Genomic DNA, 20524 nt, shown 5'->3' with positions numbered 1-20524 from the left:
TCTGTTCGACTTTGTATTACCCTTCCAAAATTCGATTGACCACATTCACTCATGTCAGCGCGCTGGGAAGGGTAGGATGTCATAAATGTCACTTGAAGGGTAGGATATATTAAATTCAGTATTTTAAATAATTGTATATTCATCATTTGTATATAAATCCGTTTAACATAGTCATCTTTGTTTCATGGGTTAGTCATCTTTGTTTCATGGGATACGTTAACATGAAACCCCACCTTTGGCAACATATTGTAACCCCTTTGGGCTGGCTACAAGTGGCTTCCCTTAACCATCCTGAGATAATGTGTGTTCATAAACACAGTGTCTCTGTCCTTGCTCGTTTGTACAAAACTTTGTGATTCTCGACTCACTCGGCTCAGCCTTGTTGGTAAAATGTTCTCTTCTACGCATTGTGCTGACCTGACATGTGAAAGCTTGGCTTGAGAAAATGTTGCACACTGCTTGTGATACTTTAGATAATTTATAGAAGTGCTGTTGGTTACTCCAGGTTTTCATGCAGTAATAGAAAGCATCTACACCTGTTCCATTTTTTCCTTACGGAATAATGAATTTAGTTTGTGCTAAATTAGATTTTAGTAATCTTTCCATGAATGCAAGTTTGTCTGAAACATGAACAGAATGTGTATGTTATGTATATATTTGTATAAAAGTATATTTAATAATTTCTTCTTTCTCTCAGTACTTCAACCTATCTATTCATCCATCTATCTATCTATCTACCTACCTATCATGTAATTCATATTTATCTTTCCCAAATTTAATTTAATGTTAAACAAACTGCTGGGAGTTGGTGGGGTAAAAAGTTTTTGCTCCTTGTCCAGCAGCAGCTATCACATCACAAGACTATAGAAACACTTCTGAGAGGGAAGTCTGCACCAGTGTGGGTGTGAGGGCCTCACTGACTCTATCCAGCAGCTCACAGTCAGATTCCTGGAGTTCAGACATTGAGTCGTCAACGCCTTCCTCCTCCAGGGCGGAGAGGAAGGACAGGTCCGACACGCAGCTGTAGTCTCTGCAGTGGGAGGGGCGGCGGCTCCTGGGGCTGCCGAGCCTGTTGGCGTCCTCGACGACAGAAGGCACGTTGGATATCTTCAGGGCTGACTCTGGGCAGTCATCTTCAAGGTCCGAGACAATGTTGTATTTAGACGAATGATCAAGAGTCAGGTCTTGGCATGAGTCAACAGATATATTATTTGCCAGGAGTATTTTCTCAAAGCTGCAGGGATCATCACCAGCATCATCATTGTCCTCGTTACCGTCTGGACCGCCCCGGGCGTCCTCACTCAGCAGGGGTGTGGCAACAGAGCCTGGAGGGACAACACACACTCAGTCAGGTCAACAGTCATGGTGATTGTTACCATGGAGCTGGAACTAGTAGTGATAGCCAGTAGTGCAGTAACTGCTTGAATATCATTGGTGGAAATAGCAGTAGCACCAGTAGTAGCAGTAGTAGGAGTATAATAAAACCAGATTGGCGAGCCTGTTTTGGCGTTGGCTCCTGCGGGTCCTTTCCTCCCCTCTGCTCTGCCACACAGTCCCAACACCTATATTTTCCTTTCGTATGCTAGCTATAGCTAACATAAGGGAGGAAGAGATAGGTGTTGCAACTGTGTGGCAGAGCAGAAGGGAGGAAAGGACCCGCGGGAGCCAACACCACAACAGACTCGCCAATTTGGCTTCACTATAGTAGTAGTAGTAGTAGTAGTAGTAGTAGTAGTAATAATGAGAACAGTTCGACAGCATAGTCTCAGTAAGTCCCATGCAATATTTGGCACCAACAGATCCACCAGCAAAAGTGTTTTCAGCAAGATTTCCAGCGCTTGCATGATAACCAATGTTACGGGTGAACCGCTCCATAGGTGTGGCGAGGTACACTCTACGGGAACAGTCTACCATGTTTACATTACTCACCGGCTCCCACGGTGGACAGTGCCGCCACTCAAGGGCCTCGGCACATCACAACCCTTGCTCATACACTTTGATCTGCTTCAATAAGTCGCTCCCTCAAAGACCAAAAGAATTATGTGTCCATCACGTGACAAGGTTGAAGTACATGTTTATATTTGGTTCTCTCCTCTGCTGCGCCTCTCAAATATCCTACATCACCATACTAGTCATGTGTTGACAGGATGAGTGGTGAGCTGCTACTCACTCTTCCTGCCGTGGTGAGCTCCTTCCCTCACACACACTCACTCCTCCTTGCTCCTCTGCTGTACATCTCACTGCCTGCATCACATTATTAATTTTCATATATATTTATTCATTTATTTTTTGTTTTACCGAATTTTGACAAGCATTATGCAAGTTCTACAATCAGTTCTAAGTCTGTTTACCTTGTGCAAGAGGCGAGCTGTGACAAACATCATAGTAATGTGTGGCACGAGAGCATGTGTGATTGACAGGCCATTGTCATGAGTCATAGTGAAACCCAGCCAATCAGGAGAGGCCTGACAAATATATTGCCAGGCACCAGAGAATCACTTCATTTGAAGAGACTACTGAGGAGCCCCACAAGGGCAGATTTGGTGCCAACATTATTTATATATATTCATGACACAAATTACAGTATAGGAGAAGAAAGCTGCTTAAACCTGATTGTAGATGCTATAACTCAAAGAAAATAACATCCACAAACACACAAAAAGTCTCACATAGCAGCAGTGGCGTTCCCTCCATGGGGTCGTCTCCGTGGAAGAGGGAGGTGCCCTGGCTCAGCATCAGCAAGTCTGGCGGGGCGGCTGTGGCCCCCTCGCTGCCGCAGCCCACCAGCGTGTGGGGGCCGTGCATGTCATAGTCATCCCAGTGGTAGCCTAGGATTTGGGAAACACAGACATATATTACCAGGCTTTCTGACACTGAGCCACATGTGGGTTTGTTGAGACAGATCCACATTCCTCAGCCTTCAGTGTATGTCAGTGTATTCACAGCGTGCTTTAAAGATTTCTACGTGACAGTCCCAGACCCATGATGCTGCAAGAGCTTTCTCCACATGCATCACAAGATGGTGAATATGATGTATGGGATACCATGCAAAAAAAATATTAATCTAATAGACTATTACACTTAAAGTTGCAACACCTCATTTAGCCTAATTCTCCTGCAGACTTTTATGACTTTTGTAAAACACACAAAAGGAGGAAATTATATTACTACTAAAGTATGGGTAGGTACCTTTCTTCTTCTGCTGGCTCGGTGCTGCGTGCAAGGGAAACAGAAGGCACGTGAGTGGTCATGTCCCAGAGGCTTATATTTACAATGTGCATTCTCCCTTCTCTCAACCTGGGAAACTTACTTAAAATTACAGAGCAAATTTATTATTATAGATGAGGTTCAAAAGTTATCATATATATATATATATATATATATATATATATATATATATATATATATATATATATATATATATATATATATATATATATATATATATATATATATATATATATATATATATATATATATATATATATATATATATATATATATATATATATATATATATATATATATATATATATATATATATATATATATATATATATATATATATATATATATATATATATATATATATATATATATATATATATATATATATATATATATATATATATATATATATATATATTAACTATGTACTACTTTGTTGCTCTTTTGGCTGTGTGATGAAAGAGTGTCTGTGGCCATCAACCACAACACAAGACTGTGTCAGTTAGCAGCAGCTGAAGGAACAGATCACAAAGTTACACGGGGATGAAACGCGACAGCACTCGTGTTCTTAAGATATTAAAAAAGCACGTTACTATCACCATGTTAACTTGTATAGTTTGTCATGGTAAGTGCTACTCAAAGCTGAGCCTCAGAAGACTCGCAGCAGTGGCTGGTTATCTCAAGCAGCACACGAACTCAGTCGGGTGAGTGTTGGCACAGTGCTGCATTGCCTCTCAGAAACCCTTTGGCTGTCAAAGCCACGGGGAGCCCTTGTGTAGGGCCCATGCAAGGCAGAGGCCTGGCTCTGAGGGCCATGCAACAGTCTTCTGGTGTGGTCACTATCAGCTGTGGTGGCCTCTTGAGGGTAGTCTAAATGTGCTGGGGCCCGGCGAGCCAGGAGGTGGGGGCAGGGGAGAGGGGGCATAGCGGGGGAACCTGACGCCTGGCCCCTCTCTGCACCCGCCAGGATATAAATAGAAGTTTGTTATTCCTGAGGGTAAAGTCTTGTGATGAGAGTAAACTGCAAAACCTTCACACTTCCCTCCTTGCTGTGAGGGGAAGAACCTAAACCCCTCACAGAAAGGCTTTTAGTGTTTCCTTGGACAAAATCAAATTTATGCAGATCATAAATTAGAAGCAGGCACCAAATAAATACATGGAGTGAAATTTAATAGAATTTTCATTAGAGTACATTAACCAAGTCAGTGTTAAGCAGGCATGCTATTAGTGCCATCAGTGGGTGACCCATGCTGCAGCAGCACAGCGTGCCACCGGGAACCTCTGTGCAGTACAGGAGCTGGGCACTTCTGGCCAGCACCACATGATGCAACCCTGAGCCATCACACAAACAAAACTCCTGCCATGACAGATTAAAAAGGAAAGATTTTTTCTGAAATACATATATATATATATATATATATATATATATATATATATATATATATATATATATATATATATATATATATATATATATATATATATATATATATATATATAGTGTGTGTGTGTGTGTGTGTGTGTGTGTGTCTCTCTCTCTCTCTCTCTCTCTCTCTCTCTCTCTCTCTCTCTCTCTCTCTCTCTCTCTATTTAACACACACACACAGAAACAATGGTGAGGGACATGGCAGATAAGAAAAAATGTCATAATGTTTGGTGTACAAGAAGAAAAACACAGTGAAGACTCAGAGGGAAAGTTGTGAGAAGAATAGGGTGAAAAGTGTATTGAGAAATTTGAATACTGAAGAAGAGGAAAAGTTTGAGGAAGAAGTAGATGAAATAACAAGATTGGGAAGGTATGAGGAAGGAAAGAACAGGCCATTAAAGATTAAGTTAAGATCCCAAATGACAACAGAAACCATCCTAAATAGGTTGTGGAGATTAAACAACTCTGAAGAATACAAACAGATATGTGTGAGGAGAAATATGACGGAGGATGAAAGAATGAAGGTAAAAGAAATGATAAATGAAGTGAAAAAAAGGAATGAGGAAAGATCAGAGGAAGATAAGAAGAATTTTTTTTGGAGATTGAAGAACAAAAAACTGATGAAGTGGCGGAAAGGAGGCGAAGAGAGGGAGTAAGGGTGTTGATATCCTTTCCCTTCCTCCCTCCTTATTTTCACATATTCATTTCTTGCTATCTTAAAGTCTTCTTTATTCCTCTGGTTCTTTTCAATCTTTTCCACGCTTTGTCCCTTTTTTTCTTTGCACCTGCACATCTTGCGTTAAACCAATCTTGCTTTCCTCTTTCTATTGGTTTATATAATGGGACATTTTTTGACTCCTGTCTCATATGCCTCTATGAAAACAATATTTTCCTGCACTTCGTTTGTTATTTTAACTTTTCCCAGTCCAGTTTTTGTAATATTTCTTGAGATTTTCAATGTCCACTTTCCTGTAGTTTCTCCTTTGTACAATTTGTCTTCCTCAGTGGCGTCCTCATCGGTTTCCAACTCTATTATTACATGATCACTTTTTCCCATGGGACACACATATCTTAACTCATTTAACAGGTGCACTCCCTTCGTCAGCCCCAGGTCCAGTCTTGCTGGCTCGTCATCACTCCTGTATCTTGTATTTTCAGTCACCCACTGCATCATTATGTTTTCCGTAGTCAGTTTTAAAAATATCTCTCCCCATGCCATGTGTGTGTGTGTGTGTGTGTGTGTGCGTGTGTGTGTGTGTATTTACCTAGTTGTAATTTTCCAGGGCCTGGGCTTACGCTCGTGTGGTCCCGTCTCCGTATCTATAATTATCAAACTTTTCTTTGAATCTTTGCACACTCTTCGCCGATACTATTTCTTCACTTAATCTGTTCCAAACCTCTATATTTCTTTGTGGGAAGCTATATTTCTTTATGTCTCTTGAGCATCTTCCCTTCCTCAACTTTTTACTACAGCGTCTAGTATTCCTGCTGGAAGGTTCTTCTCTTAGCAATTTCTCGTTATCTACTTCTTCCATGTTACTCAATAGCCTATATATTTGTATTAGGTCTCCTCTTTCTCTTCTTTGTTCTAGTGTTGGCAAGTCCATTTCCTTTAGTCTCTCTTCATATGTCAGTCCCTCCAGTTCTGGAACAATTTTTTTTGCCATCATCTGTATATTTTCTAGTTTTATTATGTGTTTCTTCATGTGTGGAGACCACACTGTTTCCGTGTATTCTAGTTTAGGTCTAATCATAGTAGTTATTAATTTTTTCATCATTTCTTTGTCCATGTAGTGGAATACTATACCTACCTATATTTTTCACCATGTTATATGTATCACCGAAGATCCGATTTATATGACTTTCTGGTTGCATATAATCTTGCATTATTACTCCCAGGTCTCTCTTTTCATTTACTTTCTTTAATATTTCACCATCTCCCATTTTATATGTCCATTTTGGTCTTTCTACACTTTTTCCCATTTCCATAACATGACATTTCTTCACGTTGAATTTCATCTCCCATTTCTGACTCCATTTCCAAATTTTGTTTAGGTCTTCTTGCAGCTCCTTGCAGTCTTCATTGTTTCTTATATGTCTTTGCAGTTTAGCATCATCCGCGAACAGGCTCATGTAGCTGTTTATTCCCTCTGGCATATCATTAATATAGACTAGGAAGAGTACTGGTGCTAAAACCAACCCCTGGGGCACTCCACTTTCCACTGTTCTCCATTCCGATCTAGTGTCCTTAACCACGGTTCTCATCTCTCTTCCTCTTAAGTAGCTTTCCATCCAGCACTTCATTTTTCCTCTCAATCCTCCTTTATTTTCTAGTTTCCACAGCAGTCTTGAATGTGGAAATTTGTCACTTTGTGTGTGTGTGTGTGTGTGTGTGTGTGCAAAAGATGTAAGGTACCAATTTCTTTTTCTCCTTTCTCATGTTGAAGATTGGCTTTCTTTATGTCTTGAATAATATAAATCCAGGAAGTTTGTGGATGACACATAAATAGGACGACTAATCAGTGACACTGGCATTGCAGGGCGACCTAAATGCACTGTACGAGTGTTCCCATGAATGGATGATGCAGTTCAACATGGAGATGCTGATACTTTTAAGTGTAGGAAAAAATGATCTTCCAAGTAGTTAAAACAAATAATGAAAACAAATAAATAAAACAAGTCTTGGTCACTCTAGGCATGTGTGAGCCCTGACATTCAACCCCCAAATCAATGTATTACTGCCCTGAACCACACAATTTTTTATTTTTTATTTTTACAGCAAGGGAGGCAGCTCAAGGTCAAAAAACAAAAACAGCAACAAAAAGGCCTGCTATATGTACACTGTTCTGACAAAAGAAAAAAAGAACGAGAGGCCAGAAGCGAGGTCAATTTTGGGTGGATAGGGGTCTTGATACTCTCCACTTGAAAGAGCTCAATGCAAAATAGTCTTGGGCTGTATTTCTATGGGCATCAGCAACTGGCAGTGCAGAAGTAATCCTAGTTGTATATTTGCCACTGGTTAGACCCTTCCTGGATAAGACTGCTCAATTTTTGTGCCCCTATTACAGAGAGGATACAGTTCCTTTAAATTAGTACAGAGGAGAGACTAAAGTGATCCAAGGACATAGAAACGAGCTGTATGGGGTGACTGAATAACTTAACCTGGTAGCAGCGACAGGCCAAATTTGTGGCTTTACTGTGTAGCAGCGACGGGCCAAATTTGTGGCTTTACTGTGTAGCAGCGACAGGCCAAATTTGTGGCTTTACCGTGTAGCAGCGACAGGCCAAATTTGTGGCTTTACCGTAGCAGCGACTGGCCAAATTTGTGGCTTTACTGTGTAGCAGCGACAGGCCAAATTTGTGGCTTTACCGTGTAGCAGCGACGGGCCAAATTTGTGGCTTTACCGTGTAGCAGCGACAGGCCAAATTTGTGGCTTTACTGTGTAGCAGCGACAGGCCAAATTTGTGGCTTTACCGTGTAGCAGCGACAGGCCAAATTTGTCGCTTTACCGTGTAGCAGTGACGGGCCAAATTTGTGGCTTTACCGTGTAGCAGTGATGGGCCAAATTTGTACCATGATTTAAACCCCAAACTAGATGATCCACACACTGATCACAAATGCTTTGATATATTTTATGAAATGGTTTGTGTGAATGATGATTTTTTCTCATTTTTCTTGCTTAGAGGGACCATTAAGAAACATGATCCCTGCTGCTACTGGGTTAACATATTCTCCGGAAAGCCCTACACTGTGAGGTGATTTATTATAAGTTTTCAGACGGGTTACAGGGATGAATATTGGCAATTTAGTAACCTTCTCTGACTTAATGAAAGCCTAAAATCACTTAACTCGTATGGGGTGAGATTAAAAAGCTTATATTCTCTGGAAAGCCGTAGACTGTGAGGTGATTGATTAGAAGTTCTCAGATGGGTTACAGGGATTAATAAGGGACTTAATGAAAGCCTAAAATCACTTAACTTGTACAGGATGACTAAAAAAAAAAATTAACTTACATATTATGGAAAGCCATAGACTGTGGCGTGCTTTATTAGAAGTTTTCAGATGGGTTGTAGGGATTAATAAGGGCAATTTAGTAACCTTGCCTGACTTAACAAAAGCCTAATTCACTTCACTTGTACGGGGAGGACTAAAAAAAAAAAAACATATTCTCCGGAATACTGTAGACGGTGAGGTGCTTTATTATAAGTTTTCAGGTGGGTTACAGGGATTAACCTGGTAGCAGCGACGGGCCAAATTTGTGCCATGATATAAACCCCCCAAAATAGATGATACATAAACTGATCACAAATGCTTTGATATATATTATGAAATGGTTTGTGTGAGTGATGATTTTTTCTCATTTTTCTCGCTTTGAGGGACCATTAAGAAACATGATCCCCGCTGCTACTGAGTTAATAATTACTGAAAGCCAAATTTACTTCACTCATATGAGGTGACTGAAAACCCTCAAATTATATTCTCCAGAGAGCTGTATAGACTGTGAGGTGATTTATTATAAATTCTCAGATGGGTTATAGGGATGAATAAAGGCAATTTAGTAACCTTGCCTGATTTAACGAAAGCCAAATTCACTTCACTTGTACGGGGTAACAAAAAAAAAAAAAAAAAAAATAACATATTCTCTGGAAAGCTGTAGACTGTGAGGTGATTTATTAGAAGTTTACAGATGGGTTATAGGGATTGATAAGGGCAATTTAGTAACCTTGCCCGACTTATTGAAAGCCTAAAATCACTTAACTCGTATGGGGTGAGATTAAAAAGCTTATATTCTCTGGAAAGCTGTAGACTGTGAGGTGCTTTATTAGGAGTTCTCAGATGGGTTACAGGGATTGATAAGGGCAATTTAGTAACCTTGCCTGACTTATTGAAAGCCCAAAATCACTTAACTTGTATGGGGTGAGATTAAAAGACCTATATTCTCTGGAAAGCCGTAGACTGTGAGGTGATTTATTAGAAGTTTCCAAATGGGTTATAGGGATGAATATTGGCAATTTAGTAACCTTGCCTGACTTAATGAAAGCTTAAAATCACTTCACTTGTACAGGGTGACTAAAAACCCCTTAACTTACATATTCCGGAAAGCCGTAGACTGTGAGGTGATTTATTATAAGTTCTCAGTTGGGTTATAGGGATTGATAAGGGCAATTTAGTAACCTTGCCTGACTTTCCTAAGGCCAAAAATCACTTCATTCAGGCAGCTGCTTCCCATCAATCATGTACCTCCTTCTCCTGCCACCTCTCTTACACCCTCCTTCCCCTCCTCTTCCATCAAAGCACTCATTCGTTCCCACCCTGCCATACAAAACCATACAGCACCTCAGAACTCATAGCACGGTACAGCACCTCATCAGAAGAGAGGGAGCAGATAACAAGAGGATTATTTTTTTACAAGGGAGGCAGCTCAAGGGCAAAAAAACAAAAAGAGCAACAAAAAAGCTTGCTATACGCTGCTTCAACAAATGAAAGCAGAACGAGAGGCCAAAGGAGAGGTCAATTTGAAGTGGAGAGGTGTCTTAACCTGTCCGCTGCGATTGGCACAGATTTTGCCCTCACTGGTTGCCTGGTATCATATATATCCCTTCACTGGTAGCCTGGTAACATATGGTCCCAGGTCTTTCTCTGCCTCTGTGGTGGATAGTGGAGTGTTTCCCATGTGGTATTAGTGTGCTGGATATCCCTTCATTGGTAGCCTGGTAACATATAGTCCCAGGTCTTTCTCTGGCTCTATGGTGGATAGTGGAGTGTTTCCCATGTGGTATTGGTGTGCTGGATATCCCTTCATTGGTAGCCTGGTAACATATAGTCCCAGGTCTTTCTCTGGCTCTGTGGTGGATAGTGGAGTATTTCCCATATGGTATCGGTGTGCTGGATATCCCTTCATTTGGTAACATATAGTCCCAGGTCTTTCTCTGCCTCTGTGGTGGATAGTGGAGTGTTTCCCATGTGGTATTGATATGCTTCCCCTCCCAAGGTGCATGACTTTACATTTTTCTTCACTGAATTGTAGCAGCCACTTTTTGTTCCATTCCTGTAGCTTGGTGATGTCTTCTTGTAGGAAATCCGCAGTCAAGCAGTTAATACTCTGTGGCAGCCTTTAACTGCTCATGCATGTAAGTACCACCCAACAGTCTGGCACATCGATCATCCACCACCGGGCTGCTCACCTCCAAACAGGCTGAGCGGACTTTTACTATACATCTTAATAACCTCAGTACCAGGGGTGTGGAGTCGGAGTTTAAATTTTCCGACTCCGACTCCGGGAAATTTTAAAGTTGCAACTCCAATTCTGACTCTGACTCCGGCCCCCATGCCCCTCCCCCTCTATGGCATTTTTTTTTTTTTTTTTTTTTTTAGATGCTGCCTGTAGTGCCGGTAGACTCTCTTGAGGTCCTTTCTCTTACATGTATTTACATCAAAATTATATGTACTCTATATAGACAACATCCGGATAAGGTATAAGAAAAAAAGTTCACTACTACATTACACGATAAAGGATTACGTTAAGGAGTCAGAGTCGGGGGTATTTTTATCGACTCCGACTCCAACTCCGGCCAAAAGTACCCGACTCCGACTCAGACTCCACGGCCCTGCTCAGTACTATTAATCCAGTGCTGAAATCTTACCTCATGACTTGACATTAAAGTTTCAGTATTGGATTAATAGTACTGAGGTTATGTTGGGTTATGCATGTTTGTATGTATAAACTCTATATCAGAGGTTCTCAACTTGGTGTAAATCGTCCCAAGTGTGCTAATTTGATCTTTTCTGTTGGGCAATATTTATTTATTTTCTATTTTCTTATTTATTTATTTATTCATTTATTGGTAACTGGGAGACAGACGGTAACCAAGAAAAAAGTCTCAGTAAAATCCTATCCATTGCATTATGCTTCAATTCACTAGAGGCTCCATATGTTCTTCTCTGTCCTTTTTTATTCCTGCTATTTACCTCGGCCTAATATACCACATACAAGTTTATTAACAAGTTTTCAAAGTGTGGACGCTAAAATGTAATTGTGGAAGCCTGAGCAGCGAGGGGAGATGAGCGAAGGGAAGCATGGAAAATGGGGTCATGGGTAAACAATGGTTGGGACCCCCTGCTCCATATATTGCTCTATTTACAGAGCTATTTGACTCACCCTTGATGGGCATGAAGTAGGAGTCGTTGAGGTTGTTGTGGTGGTCCCAGGGCTTGTGGAGAGAGTCGGAGTCACTGTTGGAGGGTGGCGGAGGGGAGAGGTTGGGCGGCATGACCACGGGCTTTTTAAGGCTGTGGAGGAACTCGTGGGAGCATCGTGAAAGTGTCTCCAGCTCAAGACTCTCGTGTCCCGCAGCAGACAGGTCCGCCAGGTGCTTAAGGGTGTTGAGAATGGCGGAGTCGTTGCCGCTGGGGGTGTAGGAGGCCGGGTGGGGGGGCAGTGGCGGCCCCTGCTGTGTGGCACCAAGGCAACAAAAAGAAAACAACTCAAAAGTCTGTAAGAAACAAAACATCTAAGACTCTGACACCCTAACACACAGAGGCTCAACAACATCCACAAAATGAAATATGGACAGAAAACATTCAAATTGCAGCCTGTAACTTGATGCCAAGGAAGTGAGTCTGATAAAACTAACATGTACCACTGTCTGTCTTACCTGGTCTGCCTCCACGTTGCAGATTTTGGAGTTTCTTTTGGGTGCGTCATTCGCCTTGAGGTCGTTCTTCACGTGGTGGTCCGTGAGCTTGACGCGGTTGTTCTGCTGGTGACGCTTGTGCCTCCACCGCCACCACTGCCAGGCCCCCAGCAGCAGCACGGCCATCACGCACCCCAGGAACACGGCCAGGATGCACAGCAGCTCCTCCAGGGTGATGTTCAGGGAGGAGGACGGCTCTTCAGGCTTCCTAACGGCCTCTGTGCAGAATTCACCAGTAACATTGGAGGAACATATGCACTTGAACCCACCAAAGAAGTTGAGGCAGGTTCCCCCGCTCTGGCAAGGGTTGCGGGTACACTCATCAATGTCCAGCTGGCACATTGCACCGGTAAAGTGTTGGCACTTGCATATAGGCCCATCGGTACCCTCCTCACAGCGACCGCCATTCTGACAAGGGTTTGGGTTGTAGAAAATGCCATATTCACAACGTTTTCCACTCAGTTTTGAAGGACATTGACACTTATAGGTGTGGCCAACAACAATACATTTGCCTCCATTAAGACAGGGTGAGGAGGAGCAGGGAGCCGTGTCCACCTGGCACTGTCCTCCGGTAAAGCGTGGAGAGCAATTGCACTTATAAGAACCTTTATTTTCTATGCATGTCCCAGCGTTCTGGCAAGGGTAGGAGCCACACACACCGGCCAGGGGCAGCACACCTGGACACTGGAGCTCCACGTTGGCCAGGAGCGTGAGCACCGTGCCCCTGGAGGCCGTCCCTGTTATTGACACGGGAAGCTCGGTGCCGTCAATAATGATCTGATCGAGGCAACCCACAAATCCCAGGCTGCTTTGGGAATAGGAAGACATGCCTGACTCTGGTTCACTGCTGAGGGTAGCACCGAGATACATGAAGTTTGAATCCATGTTCAGAATGTCATTAGCACCCGGCGCCGCTCCTGAACTCACCTCGCTGTCCACACTCAGTGTTGATATGGTGCCGTCTCTGGTCAGGTTGATGAAGTGCCATGCATCATTGTCGACCCTCACCGTGGACACCCTGACCAGCCCTTCCCCGCTGCCACAGTCCCAGCGGTACTGCACGTGTCCGCCGGCCACCTCCAGCACGCTGTAGTCCACATCCCCGGCAGTAAAAACCAGCGTTCCCACCTGGTGTCTGGTGCGCATGAAGGCACTCAGCATCAGTGAGCTGCTCTCACTTTGCTGAGCTATGCTGTACTGGGCATAGCTCTTTCCCCTGAAGGAGAGAGGCCTCAGTGGGTAGTGGCACGCAGGGCTGCGGCACTTTGTCAGGTCCACTCGGCACGAAGGTCCTGCTCTGCCGGCAGGGCACTGGCACGTGTAGCCTCGGCTGCTGGTGTTGGTGGGCGCACACTCCTCATACTCAGCACAGGGTCGGTGCCCACAGGCATTGACTAAAGTAGTGCAGTTCTGGCCTCCATACCTTCGTCACACACACAGCCAACTTTCTGGGTAAATATTGGAGCAACCAGACTAGACAGCTGTGTGTTGAAGGGCATGGCCACATCATCGTTGATTTCCACCACGTCCACACAGTCCCCGTGGCCGCCGCACTCTGAGCCAGACACACACAGGGACTCCATGATGTCCACGAAGGGCAAGCCAAGCTTCTCTTTTATGTCAACTTGTTTTTCTTTTAGCTTCAGCAGCAAATGTTCTCTTGTCATATATATTTCAAATAACCTCACAACTATCAGAACGTCAAGACTCCTCTGTATGTCTCTCTTGGAACGTTGTGGAATGTAATCTATTTTATCTAAAGAGTGTGAGTGTACGAGGGCTGGCTGCAGGCTGACCAGGACCACAGAATGCTCCTGAACTGACAGCTCTATGGCAATAGCTTTGAGGAAATATTTCTGATACCTGGAGAGAAATTCATCGGAGGACAGAGGACCCAGGCGAATGATGACGGCATTTTCAACCATTTCCTCAGTGACCACGGAGACCTCGATGGAAGCCTGCACGGTGCGGTGATACCTGCCGTCCGACACACTGACGTTGACGCTGTAGTTGCCAGCATCAAGAGGCGTCAGTGCCACCAGAGTGCCGTCCTCACTATCAATGTCAAAGTACTTGATGGAGCTGACTTCCTCTGGGTAGGGCGCCACAGAGTACTGCAGGGTGTCGTAGGGGTCCTGGTCCAGTGCAGTGACCCGCCCGATGATGCCTCCGGGAAAGGCACTCCGGAAACTGATGACCACGGTTTTAAGCGGGAAGAGTGTTGGCGGGAAGCGGGACTCCTCCACCACGCTGACGGTAACTTGGGTGTTGGCGTGGAGTGGTGGCGAGCCGCTGTCCCACACTCGCACCTGCACCACGTACCGATCCTGGACCTGGTGAAGAAGAGGAAACGGACTGAAGAATGGCACTCATGTATTACTCTCACTATCTGTGGAGCTTAATTAAAAATGCATACTTCCTTGAGCACTCAGACCACCTGATGGTTTTACTGGATTAAATGCGTTACAAAATATTGAGCGTTACCTTGTGGTTCAATTTATTGGTGGCCAGCCTCAGTGAGCCATCCTGGTCCAGGGTGAAGGCACGACTCTCAACAGGCTGGTTGATCATCTCCCAGGTGAAGGGAGCGCCGCTGGGGTCAGCGTCGGCATCGGTGGCCATGAGGCGGATCACTGAGCAGCCCACAGCTCGGTTCTCCTAATAAAGAAGAACCACTTGAGACGCACCACTTCAATGTTCACTGGATATGGATACGGATGTGCATGTATATATGTAGTTGCATATAGTTGAAAATGAAAGATGATTGGAAGACCCCTAGAAATACAATTCTCTCAATAGATGCGGTGAACAGAGGATCAGCCTGGACAAAGAGGTTGTTCAATCTAACTTTTAATCAAATTTAAAGCTAAATCTGACCTACTGAGACTCAGAGATGGGACTCCACTAGTGTAGCTCATTGCCTGTGATCACAACTATGTAAACACACACACACACTCACAGATGGCAGAAAGATGGGCTGGTGAGAGACGTTGTTGAAAAGAAGAGTGTAGTTGTCTTTGGGCTGAAGGAGAAGGTCCTGCCAATACGACATGAGAGAGAGAGAGAGAAATGAAAAGCAGGCAGCTGTTGAGCTGGTGAGGGAGGTGCAGCATGAAGGCACAGTTTGGAGGACAAGGTAGAGGAAGTACTCCTGAGGATTGGCAAATATGTAAAAGGAGGACATCGACCTTTTAAGGTAAGGTTCAGATTGCAGGTGGCTGCAGAGGAAGTGCTTGCAGGAACTTGGAAACTCTAAAAGAGAGGATTACAAAGACGTATGGATCAGGAAGGAAGAAGAAAGGGCAAAAGTCAACAAACTGTGGGAAGAAGCCAAGCAAAAAAACGAGAGCAGGACAGAGGCGGAGAAGAAGAGGTTTTGGTGGAGGGTCACAGACTTAAGATTGAGGACGTGGTACAGACGGTCAGCAGAGAGGGATGAAGTGAACCAAAGGTTGCATACACAAACATGAATGGGTTAACAATGGCACTGGCAGAAGAAAATGATTACCGGAGGGAGAACGAACTGGACATCATGGGAATAGTTAAAACAAAGCTGGGCAATGCTGTCGTGTCCCTAGACATTGGTGGAGGAAAGTACAATATGTGGAGAAAAGACAGACGGGAAATGCAGGGAGGAGGAGTGACGATGTTGGTTAACCTGGTAATAGCGACGGGCCAAATTTGTGGCTTTACCGTGTAGCAGCGACGGGCCAAATTTGTGGCTTTACCATGTAGCAGTGACGGGCCAAATTTGTGGCTTTACCATGTAGCAGCGACAGGCCAAATTTGTGGCTTTACCATGTAGCAGTGACGGGCCAAATTTGTGGCTTTACCATGTAGCAGCGACAGGCCAAATTTGTGGCTTTACCATGTAGCAGTGACGGGCCAAATTTGTGGCTTTACCATGTAGCAGTGACGGGCCAAATTTGTGGCTTTACCATGTAGCAGCGACGGGCCAAATTTGTGGCTTTACCATGTAGCAGTGACGGGCCAAATTTGTGGCTTTACCATGTAGCAGTGACGGGCCAAATTTGTGCCTTTACCGTGTAGCAGCGACGGGCCAAATTTGTGGCTTTACCGTGTAGCAGCGACGGGCCAAATTTGTGGCTTTACCATGTAGCAGCGACGGGCCAAATTTGTGGCTTTACCGTGTAGCAGCGACGGGCCAAATTTGTGGCTTTACCATGTAGCAGCGACGGGCCAAATTTGTGCCTTTACCGTGTAGCAGCGACGGGCCAAATTTGTGCCTTTACCGTGTAGCAGCGACGGGCCAAATTTGTGCCTTTACCGTGTAGCAGCGACGGGCCAAATTTGTGCCTTTACCATGTAGCAGCGACGGGCCAAATTTGTGCCATGATATAAACCCCCCAAAATAGATGATACATAATCTGATCACAAATGCTTTGATATATATTATGAAATGGTTTGTGTGAGGGGTGATTTTTTCTCATTTTTCTCGCTTGGAGGGACCATTAAGAAACATGATCCCCGCTGCTACCGAGTTAAGAAGGACCTGGGAGTTGACAGTGTAAACTATGGCAAGGTATATGCTGAAATGATGAAAGTTGGAGTACACTGGGAAGGAAGCAGAAACAGAGACTTTGGTGTGGTGTGTGTTCCACCAAAAACAAGATCTTGGGGTAATGAAAGATATGAGAGAATGATGAAAGACACAAGTGAGGGTATTGAGGAAATGATGAGTGGAAGTGACAACCTAACCATGATGGGGACTCCACCTGCAAAGAGGTGTGTTGGGAGGAGTGGACGTCAGAGGGCGGTGAGGGTCATGGGGAAATACGCTGCTGAGGATGGCAATAAACAACACTCTTACACAATGGATCAAGAACACAAGGTTTCAGGGGAGTGATGAACCCTCAAGGATTTACAAAGGAGTCTGAAATAGTAGATAGAGTGTCGTACAAAACACCTCTAGGACGAAGTGATCACATGGTACTTGAGTTTATGATGAATGAAAGAAGAGAAGTGAGGAAAAGAGACCACAAAACTGGGAGATACAATTACAGCAAGGTGAACTCTGCATAGTTGAGAAAGCACTTGAAGAAGCGGACTGGAGTAAGTTCTATTCAGCGGAAACAGTGGATATGAAGCGGCTGTCCTTACTGGAGACTTACAATGAGGGAGTAAGGCAATATTTGTCAAAAAGGGGAAGAGGGAAGTTAGAAATAAAATTTGGTTCAATAAAAGATGTGAAAGTGAAAGTGAAGCAAAGTGAGAAAGAGATGTAGCATGGAACAGGTGGAGAAAAGGGAAAGACAGAACCTTTGGCTGAAGTACAAACAAGTATGCATCTCACGTGTGGGGGGCTCCACTCACACAGCTCTCCTGGACAGAGTGGAGTCTGAGGGTTGTATTATAAGACACGTCATCGCTCAAAAACACATATTTGACAAGGCTTTCATAGGAGTTGTGGACATTTCCTGGTGGTAGTCTGACCCTTCCTCTGTACGGTGAACCTGAAGAAACACTCATTAGACCCCGACTGACCCCCTCTTTGACCTTTAGAAACAGTTGATGTGAGACCTGAAAGTGTCTTCTAATACCAACTTAAGGCTCTTCGTCTCATCAGCTCTCCTCCTCTTACTGACAGTCTTCTACCTCTTAAATTCCGCTGCCACGTTGCTTCTCTTTCTTTCTTCTATCGATATTTCCATGCTGACTGCTCTTCTGAACTTGCAAACTGCATGCCTTCCCCCCTCCGCAGCCCTGCTGCACGACTTTCTACTCATGCTCATCCCTATACTATCCAAACACCTTATGCAAGAGTTAACCAGCATCTCCATTCTTTCATCCCCTTCACTGGTAAACTCTGGAACAGCCTTCCTTCGTCTGTATTTCCTCCTGGCTATGACTTGACCTCTTTCAAGAAGAGTGTATCAAGACACCTCTCCACCCGAAATTGACCTCTCTTTTGGCTACTCTTTACTTTTTAGTTTTTTGGGAGCGGCGAGTAGCTGGCTTTTTTGTACTCTTTGTTGCCTTTGAGCCGTATCCTTTGATGTAAAAAAAAGTGAAATGAATGAAGAGAGGAACAGAGAAACTACTTGAGAAATGTAGGCTACTAGAAAATTTTAAAGCACAGCTGAAATTATTTTATAGATATGTCAATAGCAAGCTGAATAACAACGAAGAAATAAATAAACTTAAGGTGGACGGTGAAAAGTACGAGGATGCTGCAGCAATGGTGGAAGTTATGATTTTTTATTCTTTATCTTATTTATTTATCTTTTTTTTTACGTTTTCACCTATGGCACTGGTAGGCTTTCTTGGTGGGGCCTGATGGTCGGCCCCAGCCCATTGTGGCGCAGGCTAGTGTTTATAGTGGTGCCATCTCGCATTGGCTCATGCTGCCCCCCTGAGCTCACCTTTGATCCTAGAATCTAGAGTCTGGGTGAATGTTTTTTTTTCAGGCAGTGTTTACAAGGGAGAGTGACTTTAATGGACAAGAAGGAAGAGAAGAAAATATGGAGTACCTGGAAGGAAGACAAGTTTCAGTACAAGAGGTGGAAGGATTAATGGGAGGTCTGGACGTGAGGAAGGCACTAGGACCGGATGGTGTGTCAGGCTGGGTCTAAGGGAGTGCAGTAAGGAATTAGCTGATAAAATCCAATGTGTCACAGTCAGCTCTTTAGCAGAAGGTAAGGGCCCAGCAGACTGGAAGTGAGCAGACATTATGCCAATTCACAAACGAGGATGCTGGGAAGACTCTGGGAAGTACAGGCCAGTCTCTTTGACAAGTGTGGTGGTGAAGATCTGTGAAAGGTTGATCAAAGATAAATGGATGAATTATCTGGAGAGACAACAGATTGACGGACAAACAGTATGGCTTTGGAGGAGGAAAATCTTGTACAATGAACTTGATGTGCTACGCAGCCACCACTACCCTCTCGCCTCACCTGCACGACCACGGTATAGTTGTCTTGCGTGAACTTGGGTGCATTGTCGTTGACGTCGCCCACCTGGATCACGACCTGAGCCATGGCAGTGTTGCTGGGTGTGCCCAAGTCCCTGGCACCCAGCGTCAACTGGTACTTTGTGACCTGAGGAGGTGATGAAAAAGAAGAGGAGGAGGAGGAGGAGGAGGAGGAATAAGATGAAGAAATGAAAAGAAGAAGAGAGAAGGAAAGAGAAAAGGAAAGAAGAAAAAGAAAATAAAGAAGGGAAAATAAGGGGAGAAGAAGAAAGGAAATAAAAAAACAAAGAAGAAGAGGAAGAAGAAAAAAGAAGAATGATGAGGCAAGAAGAAAAAAATAATAATAATGACAAGAAGGGAAAGAAGAAGAAAAAGAAAAAAAGTTCAAAATCAATTAAATCAGCTTTGTATGATAATTTAGGAACTGTCTTGACATGCCTGATTTAAATTTCCAACAACACAAAGGATTTGATATCACAATTATTTTCTTACTGGGAATATATGTAACCCAAGGCCAGTAAAAACGAAAGGCAAAAAGGAGCTGCCATTAAGCTGCTAAGGGCATAACATCAACAGTCTTGGAAGGTCACAAAAGAAGATGGAAGAGGTATTTGGCCTAGGAAGGTATGAGGAGGGAGGTTAAAGGCCACTATCAACTATATTTGGGTCGCAGGGCAATGAGAACAGAAAGAAAAAAGGAGCTATAAGGGTATAACATCAAGCCTCGGAAAGTAACAAAAAAGAAGAGACAGAAGAGGTATTTAGCCTAAGAAGGCATGAGGAGGGAGGTTAACCCGGTAGCAGCGACGGGCCAAATTTGTGGCTTTACTGTGTAGCAGCGACGGGCCAAATTTGTGCCATGATATAAACCCCCAAAAATAGATGATACATAAACTGATCACAAATGCTTTGATATATATTATGAAATGGTTTGTGTGAGTGATGATTTTTTCTCATTTTTCTCGCTTAGAGGGACCATTAAGAAACATGATCCCCACTGCTACCAGGTTAAAGGTCACTATCAACTGAATTTGGGTCACAGGGCAATGGCAACAGAAAGGAGCTTAGAGTTTTGAAAGGGTATAAAATCAACTGTCTTGGAAGGCAACAAAAAAAGAAGATGGAAGAGGTATTTAGCCAGGAGAGACATGAGTACAGCGCTGCAAAGCCACTATCAACTACATTCAGGTCGCAGGGCAATGAGAACAAAGATAAAAGGAGCTCAGAATTGCAAAAGGGCATAA

The 20524-nt window shown here is 43.7% G+C and overlaps 1 protein-coding gene across 1 annotated transcript in view; it reads right to left on the bottom strand.

The window, feature by feature from the left end:
• Window positions 1–771: 771 nt before the first annotated feature.
• Window positions 772–20524, bottom strand: part of LOC126990307 (fat-like cadherin-related tumor suppressor homolog) — a 35957-nt gene continuing 16204 nt past the window's right edge. The window contains 8 exon segments of the mRNA XM_050848876.1: window positions 772–1325; window positions 2670–2828; window positions 3190–3213; window positions 11815–12106; window positions 12311–13773; window positions 13776–14682; window positions 14834–15007; window positions 19264–19407. Coding sequence (XP_050704833.1) covers window positions 862–1325; window positions 2670–2828; window positions 3190–3213; window positions 11815–12106; window positions 12311–13773; window positions 13776–14682; window positions 14834–15007; window positions 19264–19407 — 3627 coding nt within the window. The 3' untranslated portion in view covers window positions 772–861.

Source organism: Eriocheir sinensis, unplaced genomic scaffold, assembly GCF_024679095.1.
Source record: "Eriocheir sinensis breed Jianghai 21 unplaced genomic scaffold, ASM2467909v1 Scaffold154, whole genome shotgun sequence".
NCBI lineage: Eukaryota > Metazoa > Arthropoda > Malacostraca > Decapoda > Varunidae > Eriocheir > Eriocheir sinensis.
The sequence above is the reverse complement of the archived record's forward strand: the minus strand, read 5'-3'. Positions and strand labels throughout refer to the sequence as shown.